A 14,366-nucleotide genomic window follows, 5' to 3' on the forward strand; every position below is an offset into this window, starting at 1 on the left:
GCTCTCAGCCTCCTGAGTAGTTAGAATTACAGGCATGAGCCACTGGCACCCGGCTCTTTAGTTTGTATTTCCCCTAGGTGGGCAATAGAAGGCATTGTATTCTTTCTGCAGGGAGACTCAGGCACTTCCTATCTCTTGGGGTTGTGGATGTGGAAAAGTAAGTTCACAGGTATCCTCCACATGGAGTCGGCGGGGCCCATTATCTGCCAGGATAATAAATAAGTGGGTTGAAGAATAGCCCTGAGTATGTGGAGGCCTGACAGAGAGGTTAGCTATATGAGCAGAGGCCTCTTGTAGGTGGGCCTTGTCTTTTTGGAGAAAGAGAGAGAGTGAGATCGAACAATACTTGGGCTGTTCTCCTTGTGGACCAGGGAAGGACAATGTCCTCTATTGAGCGGACTCAAGGAGATGTTTGAAGACATTGTGGCTTGTTCTGCAGTCTTGCCCTGGGCAACCACAGAGACTAAAGAATACCTTCTCTAATGAAAGGAACCTTCTCCAATGACCGGTTCCCCCATCCAGCAGCAGGATGGTTGAGAGGAGCTGGGGAGCCGGTGAGCTTCGGCCTGTGGGACCCTGGCTCGTGTCCATCCTCAAGTATTTCATAGCGCTGTGACCTTGGTCTCACGGAGCTTTCACTTCCTTCTGGAAACTGGGAAAGGTAGTCTTTACATTTCTGGGCTGTTGAGAGGATTGGATGCTGAGCCTCACCCATCTGGCAAACATTGTGTGGACAGAAGAAAGATTGTCTGGGTAGAGGAAAGATTTTTTTTTTTTCTCAAGAAGCCCTTCAGAGGCCCTGTTCTGTTTCTAATCCCTTTATCTTTGTGAAAGGATTTTCGGTCTAGAAAATTCCCACAAAACCCTATCGTAGCTAGGGCAGAGAAGGAGACAACATGGTATGGAACTGTTACCCTCCTGATCCCAGTCTCCTGCTGTGGTAGCTGCCTTGACAGGCATGTGCCCTGTGCTCAGGTACTGGTTGAGAAGGGATGGATGGAGGTTTTTAAAAACATTTATTTTTATTTTTTGTTTTATTTGTAGAGGTTTGAACTCAGGGCTTTTTGTCTGCTAGGCTGGTGCAATGCTACTGAGTCACACTTCTAGCCCTTGTTTTTCACTGGTTATTTTAGGATAGGGTTTACTTTCTACTAAGAAATGCACCTGAACTACAATCCACCTGTTTAACGTTTCCTGTTATTGCTGGGATCACTGGCATGCCCCTCTGTGTCCAGCCTCCCTCCACCGGGGCAGTGTCTCAGCCTTCCCTGCCTGGGCTGGTCTGAGCCTGTGACCTCTCAGGCGCAGCCTTCCTTGGGGCTTTGGGATGATGGGCGTGGACCACTGGCCCAGCTATAGGAGCCTCATCATCTTTTGGCCCAAGTTGGCCTCAAAGCACAGTCCTCCTGTTTGTCGTCTCCCTCATAGTTAGGATTGTAGGTGTGAGCCACCATGTCCATCTTAGGATGATACTCTTGTGACAAAACTGGCTTTTTGGCCTGGCTCCTACAGGTAACCCTTTGTTATTTGCTACCTATAGATAGTGTGAATCACAGTTTGGTCATATAAGCCATTGCCAGAGGTAGATGGAATGATAGAACCAGTGTGTATTCAGAGTACAATTTACACTGCAAAATTCTAATGGCATCCCCAGCCTCCCATTACCACAGGAAAGAGCTGTCCTCCATGTTTTCAGTCCATTTTGACCAATCAAGAGCTTGGTAAATGATACACTCCAGATTTTCTTTATTTTTGAGTCTCATTTGGAGTTGTATATATCTCCCTTGATCATTTCCTTAGTTGGGAGAGAGAGAGAACAAAGTTTGAGGAAACGTCTCTGTGTTTGGATGTGGAAATCTTAAGGATATATCGCTCTGTATTCATTCAGTGAGCCAAATGTATAAGTGCTTACTGTTTTGATTCAAGCCAGGGTGTAGGTGCTGTGGATGCAGTGTTCTGGGTGATCAGGCCCTGGGCTCTATGATGGCTCTTCCCTGCTAAGAGAGATAGAGTTTTTAAATGATACAAAAACTTACCATATCATAGCAGAAATATCAACCTGGTACTATAGGAGCTTAGAAGAGGCAGCATCGCATTCTTCCTCAAGGAAGGCAGGGGTCTGGTTCTTTAATGGACTTGCACATCACACTCACTCATAGAGATACTGATGTGTAGAACCTGCCATGGCTCAGACTTGGATTTCTCAGTTCTTTCAGGTGATGGAGCTGGAGCGCATCATGTTCATGTTGAGTGCAAGGAAGCCAAACTCTCAAAATTGATAGTATACATTCTCACTCATTTGAGTAATATAGACTTCAAATGATGATCATAGAAATGGTAATGGGACAGAATTGTGAAAGGAAGACTATGTAGGAGAGGATTAGATGGTGAGGGTGAGGGGGAAGGAAGGGACTGAGGGGTAAAGAGGATCAAAGGACATTTCACACATACACAAACAAACATGTAAATGTTTGCATATGTTGTTGGGTCTTCGTCCTTCCCACGGAAGATGGACGCAGTCCTGGGTCCGAGGAAAGGTAAGTGCGGCACTCCCCGTTCCCCAGCCTCCCTCAGCCCAAGAGACAATCAGACACAGTGGGGAGCCAAATCCAGCAGGTAGAAAACTCCTTCATTAACAGAGAGCAGCCCTTTTTAAAGCCAAAAAGGGCGGGTGGCATGGCAAGGAAGGAAGAGGAGCCAATCACTGTCAAGGTCAGACCCTGTCATGCACCTAAGCCTTCACGGGCAGGTTAGGCACTGATCGGAAGATCAGTTGGGCTCTGCCCACTCTACTCTCTCCCAGCGCCATCTTTGCTGCCCATGTGCTCTACAGTAAATTGGGCTCTGCCCACCCAACCCCCTCTCAGCGCCATCTTTGCTGCCCATGTGCTCTACAATATGCATATAGGAACACAGCATAATGAGCCCCACCAAATGCTGCTTGTAAAAGGAGGGAAGAGAGCAATGGGAATGGGCTGGAGGGGCTGAATGTGTCGAAAGGGCACTGTTTCTACATAAATGGAAATTTCCCAATAAACCCTCCTCATATTCCAAACTCTAAAACAGTAATGAAAAAAATTCTAATGAAAGAAACAGGAAAGCAGCAGCAACAAGAAGTTCTTCTAGATGGTATTGCTGCCTTCTACAGTGATGAGCCACTGTGGAGCGTGGGGGAGAATCTCTGAGGATTTAAACAAGGAAATGATGGGTTCAGAGAGTATTTTAGAGAAGCTGACTATGGCAGTGCGTGAAGACATGCAGAGCCCCAAGAGGAAGACCAGCAGGTGCTGAGTTCTGCTGGCTCTGGGACCCTGATGGACAGTACAGTGTGTTGATGAGGATTGTTTCGCACAGGGAGTGTGGAGTTGGGGGTTGGTGCAGGGCGTCAGAGGTAACGGGGCTCCAAGGCCAGCCTCTGTGATGCCTCTGGTCTCTCCTCTTAGGATTGAGGTAGCCTGTTCTGATGACCAATTCTGACAAATCACCTCAACGTTTAGGGGGTGTAAAGCAACCTGGAAATGAGGAATTTGGATAAGGCAGAGTCGAGTTAGTCTATCTCTGTTCTCTAAGACCTTTGCTGGGAAGAGTTGAATAGCCAGAGGCTGGAATGTTAGAGAGTACTGTGTTCTAATGTCTGGACCTATTCTTGGCCTTTATTGATGATAGCTTGAGGTCCTTAACAGCATGGTCCACTGAGATCTTATTATTACACCAGAACTCAGGGGTGCAGGGCGAATGTTCCAGCTACTGTGTAAAACTTCTAACAAGGTAGTCTGCCAGATTCAAGAGAGAAGCACCTAGAACCCACGTCTCATTGGGAGGAATAGTAAAGAGTTTGCACATGTTTTTAGACCACTGCAGAGTTACAGTTCCATTTGGTATAATTGTTGTGAAAATGGGAGATGCTAGAATAGCCCCCATGTCATTTTATCAGGGAGGGAATATGACTCATCCCTGGCTGCCGCTGGATCCCGTGGCCGTGACCATCCCTAGTGTGCAGGGACCCCGGGAAAGCAAGCACTTAGCCAAGAGCAGATAAGAGTCTCATGGACTTTCCTGCCCAGGCTGGCTTTGAACCGTGATCCTCAGATCTCAGCCTCCTGAGTAGCTAGGATGACAGGCATGAGCCACTGGGCGACATGGACTTTCTTATAAAAGGATGAATGGACACATCAAGGAAAATGCTCCCCCTTCCTCCCTCCCTCCCTTCCTTCTTCTCTCCCTCTTTCTTTTCCTCCCTCCTTCTCTTCCTCCCTTTCTCTCTTCTGGCTGTCATAAAGCAGCATAGACTAGGTTGGCTTATAAGTAACTGAGACTTACTTTCTGTAATTCTGGAGTCTGAAATTGAATTCAAGGCTTCAGCATGGTTGGGCCCAATGGAGAGGTCTTATTCTCTATTGCAGATTACCAATGTTTTATGTCCGAGCATAGTAGAAAGAGAGCCAACCTAGCTCTTTGGTCCCTTCATATAAGGCTACTAATCCCATTCATTAGAGCTCCACCTTCATAACCTAATTGCTTCCACCTACAAATAGCACCAACATTAACTGTTAGTTGCCAACATAGGAAATTTGGTTGTGGGTGGGAGCACATCCAGTCCATAATAGATGAACTTAAAAAATTTGAAAACTATTTGTCTGGTATATTAATAATGCTTATCACTTGAAGTGACTTGTATTCGTGTATTCCTTCAACGGAATCTACTGAGTGATACCTTAGGCTTGACACAATAGTGGATCTGAAGTATTTAAGATGGGAGAGCCACAGTTCCAGCACTGAGGAGATCTGGGTCAGGAATGGTGCGCACAGGCAAAGTTCTGTAGGGCCTGGGCGTGTGGGGTAGGACAGGGTAGCACAGAGATTTGCTGTGTGGGCTTGATTTTTGTCAGACCAGAGAACCTCAACGTGAATATTACTTGGAAGTTTAGGCATTAAGTCAAATCTAGCAGGTTAAAGACTTCTTAACCCTTTAAGAAGGGTATTTGGATGACGGGGTCATACTAGGCAAGGCAAGCTGGTAGATCCTGCATTGCCAGGCTGTCCCAATAGGGAAGATAGGGACTCCTGGCAGTCGTTTGCCTATATTTGCTCTCAATTAATCCCAGCCCCTGTTCTGTGTTGCAGGGAACTGTAATCTATAAACCATACTTATTACACAGATTAATGAGTTTCTCTCATATTTCCATGCTTGCATTTATCATGCTTTGTTTGAATCGCCCTCCCTAATGCTCTTCCTGATACCCTATTCTCTCCATTGTGTGTGTGTATAACAACACACACAATTATCCATCCATCTGTTGGCAGATACCTAGGCTGATTCTATATCTTGGCAATTGTGCATATTACCACAATAACCACGGATATGCAGGCATTGCTATTGTATGCTGACTTCATTGTCTTCCAGTATGGTATGGTCATTTCGCAGTTCCACTTTTAACTCTTTGAGAACTTCCATATTGTTTTCCATAGACTCTGAACCTAGTTTACCTTCCCGTCAAAAATGTGTAAGGTTTTCTTTTCCCCCAATATCCCAAATTAATTAACTGATTGATTTTGAAAGGGCATCTCATTGTCTTTTTGATCTTCATTAGAAAATTACATTTACAGGTTCTCTTGCAAACTAACTTTTAGTATGTCTGACCAAGAATAATGCTCTGGAGTGAATATTTGTGGGTTGTTCCCTGAATTTATATGCTGAAGCCTAAATTTAATAGATTTCCCAGCTTGCAGCATTGTGAGAAATATAGACTTACTATTTAGAAGATGGATGTGTATCATGTTTGTCTAAGAGGAGTCTGAACAGACTAGGCAGGAGTCAGTAGCAGAAGATTCTCCTGTCTTGACATGTCTCCTCAATGGATGTTTCTTTCATTCGATAGATATTGCCTGTGTTGTCCCAGTTCTGTAGGTCAAATCCACCGTGGCCTGGCTATCAGCAGAAAGCCCTGGCTTTAGGCTCTGTTGACCCTGTCTGTTGTTGTTCATTTTCAGGGTGCTTGGTTGGTCCTTCTTTGCTTGGCTTCTTGGCCCCTCCTTCCTTGTGGAAATGTGTCCTTGTATTATATTGCTTTGGCTAAAGTAACTGATTGGCTTTTGTCTTCCTGAATAAAAGTTGAGAGATGCACAGCTCAAATACACACAGTTGATTTGAGATTATTGCCTAAGAAAACGTGCTTTTGCTGGTCAGTATAGTTCTGAGTCAGTATAGTTCATTAAAAAGTTGAAACACTAGACTTAGTCTTGTTAAAACCGGATAGCGACTTTGGACATCTGTTGCTTGACTAACTGAAGCCTTCCTTCTTGGAAGTGCTGCTTTGTTTTTTTGAAGCAAAGGAAGTAAAGCGGACATGACTGAGCAGCTCTGATGTGAAGACTGTTTTGGGTTGTGTCATTGTGGGGGAAAAGCAAAGGTGTACGAATTGTGAAAAGGAGAATTTATTTATTCGCCTGTACAAACCGCATTACTTTTGTCACTTTAGAAGGGTGATTCACAGTAAGTTCTCTGTAAATAAAAATGCAATTAATGTACAATTAATGCAAAAATGCAATTAAAGTACATAGGAGATTAGAGGAAGCAGAAGTTAATTTGTGTGTGTGTGTGTGTGTGTGTGTGTGCGTGCGTGTGCGTGTGTGTGCGTGCGCACGTGCTGGCCTGGGCATTGCTCCTGTGTTCTCTTGCTCAAGGCTAATGCTCTACCACTTGAACCACAGCTTTATTTCTAGCTTTTTGTGGTTAATTGGAGATAAGAGTCTCTCGGGCTTTTCCTGTCCCAGCTGGCTTCCAACCTAGATCCTCAGATCTTGGCCTTCTGAGTAGCTAGGATTAGCTGCAAGCCACCAGCTCTCGGTTAGAGGTTAATTCTTAAGAATAAGAACCAGAGCTTGTCGCTTAACCTTTCCACCTTAGTCCACCACAACCTAACAGTTCTCCAAAGGAGTTTTGCTTTCTGTTGTCTAATTTGACTCTACTGGTGAATTAGGTCCCAGAAGGAAGAGGCCATCTATGACTTCAAAAGAATTTCCTTCTTTTAGCTAGGTGATACCAACGAGTGTACTATGGTAGTCATGATTGCCAACACTCACCATGAGGGACCTGCTGTCCTTAGATTTCCTTGATTGCTTTCTGATGACACAAGAATATCTTGTGAACATTAGGGTTGCGGTCTTGAGTCACATGAGACACGCTTGGGAATATGTAGAGTACTATCTAGCATACAGAAATAGGAAGTATTTATCATTGTTATATTTATCATTGTTATAATCTAGCATTTACTCAGCAGTTGTATTAAGCATAAAACTAGTCTGTTTCATATTTTTTTAAAATCCTATATTATCTGAAGTCCCATATTGCTGACAGATCAGTGAACATACATTTTAAAAGTCAACATATATCCAGGCACTGGTGATTCACACCTGAGAACCTAATCTAGCTACTTGGGAGGCTGAGATGTGAGGATTGCAGTTTGAAGCCAGCCTAGGAAGGAAAGTCCATGAGACTGTTAGACTCTTATTTTTGATTAACTACCACCAAGCTGGAAGTGGAGCTGTTGCTCAAGTGGTAAAGTGCACAAAGGCTCAGGCTCTAACTTGAAGTCCTAGTACTGGTGTGTGCATGTACACTAAAAGCCTTGAGCAAAAATGCTCAATGGATAGTGTCTAGGCCCAGAGTTCAAATCCCAGGCTGGCACACACACACACACACACACACACACACACACACACACACACACACACACAATATATCAACATGTAACAATAAGAAGTTGGGATGCATTAGCTGCAGATTTAGCATGGGGATTGTTTCCTCAGCACTGTTTCTTTAGTGCTCATTTAGGGAACTGTGGTCCAAGGACAAAAACATGAGGCCATGAACTCTGTGAAATGCAACTGAACCAATTTCTCAGAAAGGACATGCACATTAGCCTGATGTGAGCTGAGTGCACATGAACTTGGGAGAGACGATGGTGTGTTCTGTAGCGGGTCTTGCGTGGAGATAGTGATATTGCGGGAGTCTTAAAGAATTACGATGCAGGAGAAGTGGGAGCAGAGGCAAAGTTTATTTGAATGGGAGAGTAAAACATCAGGAAACTGAAGCAAGACACTTAACTACTGGTAGGTTGTTACTGATCCCCTACCAGAACTCCTGGTCAGGAAGGCCACCAGATGCCATAGGAAGCCTTGTTCAACTACTTCTCCAGGTGCGGGAGGGGGAGGCAAGGGAGGAGGGACCAGGATGATCAACGTTTAGGCCAGGACACTGTCCAGTTCTCCAACGAATCTTCCAGAAGAGATTCATTTTTCTAAGGCAACAAAAATCCATTGACCATGTAGTATCTAAGACCTCTTTGGTTGTCAAAAGTTGCTCATTTTAAATTGTTTAGTGTATTTTATTCTAGAAAGATCCAATCTTTTTTTTTTTTTTCAACATCAATTCCATTAAAAGTGTGGAGTGGAAACATGGTGGACTCAGTGCTGCTTTTTGAACTGGAGGAGTTGGTGTGAGAGAGAAAGGGGAAGGTAGGGACACGTGGTAATCTGGGGAGGTAGTCTAGAGTTCAAGTGTGGTAACACGTGGTAATCTGGGGAGGTAGTCTAGAGTTCAAGTGTGGCAACCGAGGCCACCCATTTTTTTAAATTGTTGAGTAGGCTCAAGACTGCTAAAAGAGAAAACAGTATGGAGAAATAGACAAGTCTCAGATCGCGGGGATAAAGCATACCCGCCGGAGTCTGAGTGCAGTGTTTGAACGCTCTCTCTACCGCTGGCTATGGGACCTATGACTTCTGAAAACTTGAGCTTTCTCATTTAAATATAGGTGCTAATGCCATCTTGTAGGGTATTTTGCCAGCTTAAAGTACTTCACAAGTATATGAGTGTCTACTTGTATATTTATTTATACTCCAATGATGTAATTACATTGAAATTTTATTCTACATTTTAAGGCAAGTGACTGTATAGTCCGAGTATGGCACTAAGCCAATATATTTATGGCAGGGTAGGGATAATTGATTTGATGGTTAGAGAGCTTTTTATTAAGCCTATTTTCTGTCCAATTTGGAGAGCTGCCATCAAGTGTATCTATCTATCTATCTATCTATCTATCTATCTATCTATCTATCTATCTATCTATCTATCTATCTATCTATCTATCTATCTATGTCTAGTACTAAGGCTTAAACTCAGGTCCTGGGTACTGTCCCTGAGTTTTCTTTGCTCAAAGCTAGCACTCTACCCCTTGAACCATGGTGCCACTTCTGGCTTTTTGCTGGTTAACTGGAGATAAAGAGTTTCACAGAGTTTTCTGTCTGAGCTGGCTTTGAACCTTGATCCTCAAATCTTAGCCTCCTAAGTAGCTAAGATTACAGGTGTGAGACACTGGCACCCAGCTTACCGTTTTTCATTAGGTTTTTAAAAAGAAGTGGACCATTTACTTGAAGAAAAGGACCCTGGGAGATTCTTTCACACTGAGTTGTGTTTTTGTTTCGTCTTCAGTGGGAAGAGCCTGCTGCGTGGCATTTTACAAGGTTTCCATTGGTTAGTTGCAGTGGGAACGCGCCCCTTCATTCTGGGGTGAGGTGATGGATCGGAGTGTTGAGGTCCCTTCTGCATGGGTTGCCCCTGTACACTGTAGCAAACACTGTGGTGCTGGTTCACTTGTGCATTTGAAAAGAGACCTGAGAGGCCAGGGCCATAGCCCTGAGGTCAAACCCCAATACTTCCCCTCCTTGCAATTTTTTTTTTAAAGGGACCTGAAATTTTAGTGTTCGTGCACCAGTGGTGTCTTGTGATAGAGTTCTGTCCAGGAATGAAAGGCTGCTGGAAACACCCACCTCAAGCAACAAATGTGCAGAAATGGCCGCTGGCCCTAGCTTCTGACCATTTGCAGGAGTCAGCTTGGTAGAGACTGTGTGTGCACCACAGCAGTGTGTCCAAGACAGCTTGGCTGTCTCCTCACCGACGACCCGTGTATCTCCCTATTCCTCTGTCTTCTCTCTTTTCCTTTTTCATATTCTTCTGTTTTTCACGCTGCTCTTTCCCCCTCCAGCTCCTTCCTTCCTTCTTCAGTTCTTCCTTTCTTTCATTATTCTTTTTAATTGTTATTATAAAGGTGATGTACAGAGGGTTTACAATTTATGGCAGTCAGGTATCGAGTACATTTCTTTTGGATGATGTCACTCTTTGCCTTGGCACTCTGCCAGTTTTCTCCTCCTACCCCCCCCCACACGTGGTATAGTTTATTCTTCAACAGAGTGTCCAGTAAGTACCATTGCTGCATTTGTTCACCCTTTGCCCCTCCATTTCTGTACCTCCCCTTGCACTCCCAAAGACGGGTAGATGCAGTTCTTACTTTACGAAGCTAAAGAATCTGCTGACATCTTCCTTCTCATTTACTTTTCATGGGTTTTCCCGATATTCTTGATTCTGATCTGAATCCTACCACGTAAGGTAGAGAGAAAAGCACGTGGCTTTTATTTTACTTCACTTTATTCTTCATTAGTTGTACAGAGGATTCCAATTCAGCCTGTCAATTTATCAGTCTATCTTGATCATCAGTGACCATCTTGATCAATGTCACCCTTCCACCATTTTCTCCCACCTTTCCCAACCCCACCCATCGCCCCAAGTTATCATGTTCCATTCTCATATCTGTCCATGAATATTATGACTGTTTTTGCCCATGCTTCCTCTCTCCATTCACTTTCCTCTTTTCTCGTGACTCCTTCCTCTTTAACATGTATTCCGGCTTCCTGCTATTCATTTTGTTTAAACTGTAAGTTTACCTGCGTATACTGTATACAGTAATTGGCATATATGCAGATGACCCTGTATATGTTTGAGTATGGCTTTTTACATGACGAGTGTGTTAAGATTAATTTTTCTGACCTGTGAAGAGGCCACTTGGTGGGTAGATGACACCTTTGCAATCATTACTTTCTCCCACAAATGGAGAGGGTAGATGGCGTGCACCCGGGACCTCTTCTAATCATCCATCTCTGCCCTGTACATGTTCTTCTTCCTCTTTGATGGTGATGGTTCTTGTCTTTCTGATAATAGATTGAGGAAACTCGGCTCAACATCGACAAGATCTCAGAGCATGTGGAAGAAGCGAAGAAACTCTACAGTATCATTCTCTCTGCACCAATTCCCGAGCCAAGTGAGTGTTTACTGAGTTGAGTCACCCCACACTGACCCTTTGCCTTGGGGCTGAGCCAGTCTTTATTTTCCTTCTTTCTGTGAGTAGCAGGGGATCACACACATTACCTCCCGCTGTATTCACATCACACAACCTCCCTGCCTCCTCTTCCAGCTCCAAGCCCCCACTGCCCGGCCTCTCTCGGCTCTTCCCTTCATGCTCCCACTAGAAATGCTTACCCAACACGTACTCCATTCTCTGACCCACCTCTATGTCTTTGGACTATTTTTCCTCCCTGAAATGTGTTTCTCAGCCCCCTCTCCAGATCTTCCTAAATGTAAGTTCATTTCCCTTCCCTCTATGAGGTTTAAGTTCAAAGGAATCTCTCCTGTCCCTAAACTCACATTTTGTGACTGCCATGAGGCAAACTTTGCTTTCCCTAACAGCAGTTCCACATTTTGAGAGTACAATTTAGGGCTGGACTTTCTGTTCCTGAAGACGAAGGATAAGCCTGGTTTCCTGTCATTTTATGTCAGCTATGGGGATTGGAGCCCAAGATTTTACTTACTAAACATATGATTTGTTTGTTTGTTTGTTTTTTTGGGTCCGGTCGTGGGGCCTGAACTCTGGGCCTGGGCACTGTTCCTCAGCTCTTCAGCTCAAGGCTAGCGCTCTACCACTTGAGTCACAGCGCCACTTCCGGCTTTTTTCTTTTTGCTTATGTGGTGCTGAGGAATCGAACCCAGGGCCTCATGCATGCAAGGCAAGCACTCTACCACTGAGCCACTAAACATGTGATTTGTAGTTACTGAGCAACACTCCTCGTCTGTATACGCCTTTTACAAATAAGCTGTCTCTCAGACTGTAATGACAGATTGTAGGGAGCACATTGGGATAAATGCTTCATGGGTTGTGGGTGCCTGAGAAAGGTTTATTATTACTATTATTGTTGTTGTTATTATTGTAACTCTTTTCTAACCGATTCTACTTCCTTTGTTTACTCAGAAACCAAGGATGACCTTGAGCAGCTCACAGGAGAGATCAAGAAAAGGGCCAACAATGTCCGGAACAAATTAAAGAGTAAGAAGGGAGCAAAGGGATCGAGGAGCCAGGGCTCTTCACCATCAATGACAACACACACACACACACACACACCCGTGTTCACCATCAATGGCAACACACACACACACACACACACACACACACACACACACACACACCTGTGTTCACCCATTTTACTCTTTGCATGGGTACTGGCCCTGGAATGATCTACTGTAGTCTTAGAAATTTTCTTCCTTGTGGATCTTTTTTGTTTTGTTTTGTTTTTGTTTTTGGGTCCGGTAGTGGGCCTGAACTCTGGGCCTGGGCGCTGTTCCTCAGCTCTTCAGCTCAAGGCTAGTGCTCTACCACCTGAGCCACAGCGCCACTTCCGGCTTTTTTCTTTTTGCTTATGTGGTGCTGGGGAATCGAACCCAGGGCCTCAAGCATGCAAGGCAAGCGCTCTACCACTGAGCCACCTTCCCAGCCCCTTCCTTGTGGATCTTGACTACAGTTGAAAGAATTTAAACATGAAGTAAAGGGATGGGAGTTAATGTGTGTTTTCAGCTACTGACTTGGTACTTTAGGCTGAGTTCTTATTCTTTTCTCTTAATGGTTCTGTTTCCCCAGTACCTGTGTCCATTAGAAAGGTGTGTAGATGCAGGGTTTATAATTCAGTCTGTGGATGTTTTGCTGGGCTTGGTATTTCTTGAGGTGAGCTTCTCATTACTGCCCTCCTCCCCTGTATCACATACAGTGAAACTGTTGTCATGGATTCATTTCTCCAGGGGTACCCCACAGGTTGATTTAGTTCCATTACCCAAAATATTTGGTAAGTTCATACTGTTGATCAGAGGGGAAAGTGAACCACTCAGCCCAGTTTATTACTTCCTTCCCAAGAATATGTTATAATAACTATGTTAGCCGGTGGTGCCATGCCTGTAATTCCAGCATTCAGAAGGCTGAGGCAGGAAGATTGCCAGTATGAGGCCAGCTTGGGTTATGGAGTATGGTCCTGTCAAAAGGCACAGAGCAAGCTGGTTGCTGGTGGCTCATGCCTGTAATCCTAGCTACTCAGGAGGCTGGGATCTGAGGATCACAGTTCAAAGCCAGCCCAGGCAGGAAAAGTCCATGAGACTCTTATCTCCAATGAACCACCAGAAAACTGGAAGTGGCACTGTGGCTCAAGTGATAGAGTGCTCACCTTGAGCTGAAGAGCTCAGGGACAGTGCCCAGGCCCAGAGTTCAAGCCCCAGAACTAACTTAAAAAAAAAAAGAGCAAAACAAAGCCTGGTATTTGAGTGAGTATATATAAAGGGCCATTAGGAAGGAGGGAGGATGATGATAGCATGGTTACCACTGCGATAAACGTGGTAGGTGAATGCTTATTTAATCTCCACATTGATATTATGAAGTTGGTACTGACGGGCTGGCTAGTCCAAATCTGAAAACCCAGACTTGACACTGCTCCAAAGTCTGAATCTTTCTGAGTAACAAGATGATACCACAAGTGGAAAATTCACACCTTCACTCACGTGGCAGACCTCAAAGAATAGGTGCATTAGAAATACAGCACAAAGCTGGGAGCTGGGAGCTCACATCTGTAATCCTAGTTGCTCAGGAGGCTGAGGTCTGAGGATCACCATTCAAAGACAGCCCGGGCAGGAAGGTCCATGAGACTCTTACCTCCAGTTAACCAACCAACAGCCAGAAGTGGAGCATAAGAGCTCAGGGACAGTACTCAGGCCCTCAGTTTAAGCCCTAGGATCAGCACCAGCCTCCTCCTCCCAAAAAAACCAAAACCAAAAACCCTAAACAGTATATAATTATCTTCAAGCTTTGGTTATGAGGTATATAGGAAAATGAATTTTATAGTCTGTCTTCAACATAGATCATTATATCCATGCAAGTATTAAAAAATCCAAAACACTTCTTTTTTTCTAGAACACTTTTGATCCCAAGCATTTCAAGTTAGGGATACTCAACTGTCTGGTATTTATTCCATTTTGCAAACGAGTCAGTGGAAACAGATTAAGTGGTTCCTCAGTCACACAGCTAGTTAGTGGCAGGGCACAGATTTGGGCGTGTCTCTTGGTGACCAAGACCCACACCGTTAACCGTTTTGCTAAGGAAGACTTAGTAACAGGAAGGACTGACAGAAGCATGTCTGTGTACAGCTCACAGTAGCTGACCTCT

At 44.4% G+C, this 14,366-nt stretch overlaps 1 protein-coding gene across 2 annotated transcripts in view; it reads left to right on the plus strand.

Annotated features, from left to right (window-relative positions):
- Positions 1–14,366, plus strand: part of Stx3 (syntaxin 3) — a 46,736-nt gene that overhangs the window by 17,814 nt on the left and 14,556 nt on the right. For both annotated transcript variants that reach the window (XR_006146987.1, XM_042675830.1), the window contains exons 3-4: positions 11,054–11,153; positions 12,138–12,212. Coding sequence is in view for 1 of the 2 variants with exons in the window: in XM_042675830.1 (XP_042531764.1) it covers positions 11,054–11,153; positions 12,138–12,212 (175 nt within the window). In the remaining variant the exon portion in view is untranslated. The remainder of the gene's footprint in view (positions 1–11,053; positions 11,154–12,137; positions 12,213–14,366) is intronic.

Source organism: Dipodomys spectabilis, unplaced genomic scaffold (assembly GCF_019054845.1).
Source record: "Dipodomys spectabilis isolate Male_0828 unplaced genomic scaffold, ASM1905484v1 ptg000030l, whole genome shotgun sequence".
In the NCBI taxonomy this organism is placed as follows: domain Eukaryota; kingdom Metazoa; phylum Chordata; class Mammalia; order Rodentia; family Heteromyidae; genus Dipodomys; species Dipodomys spectabilis.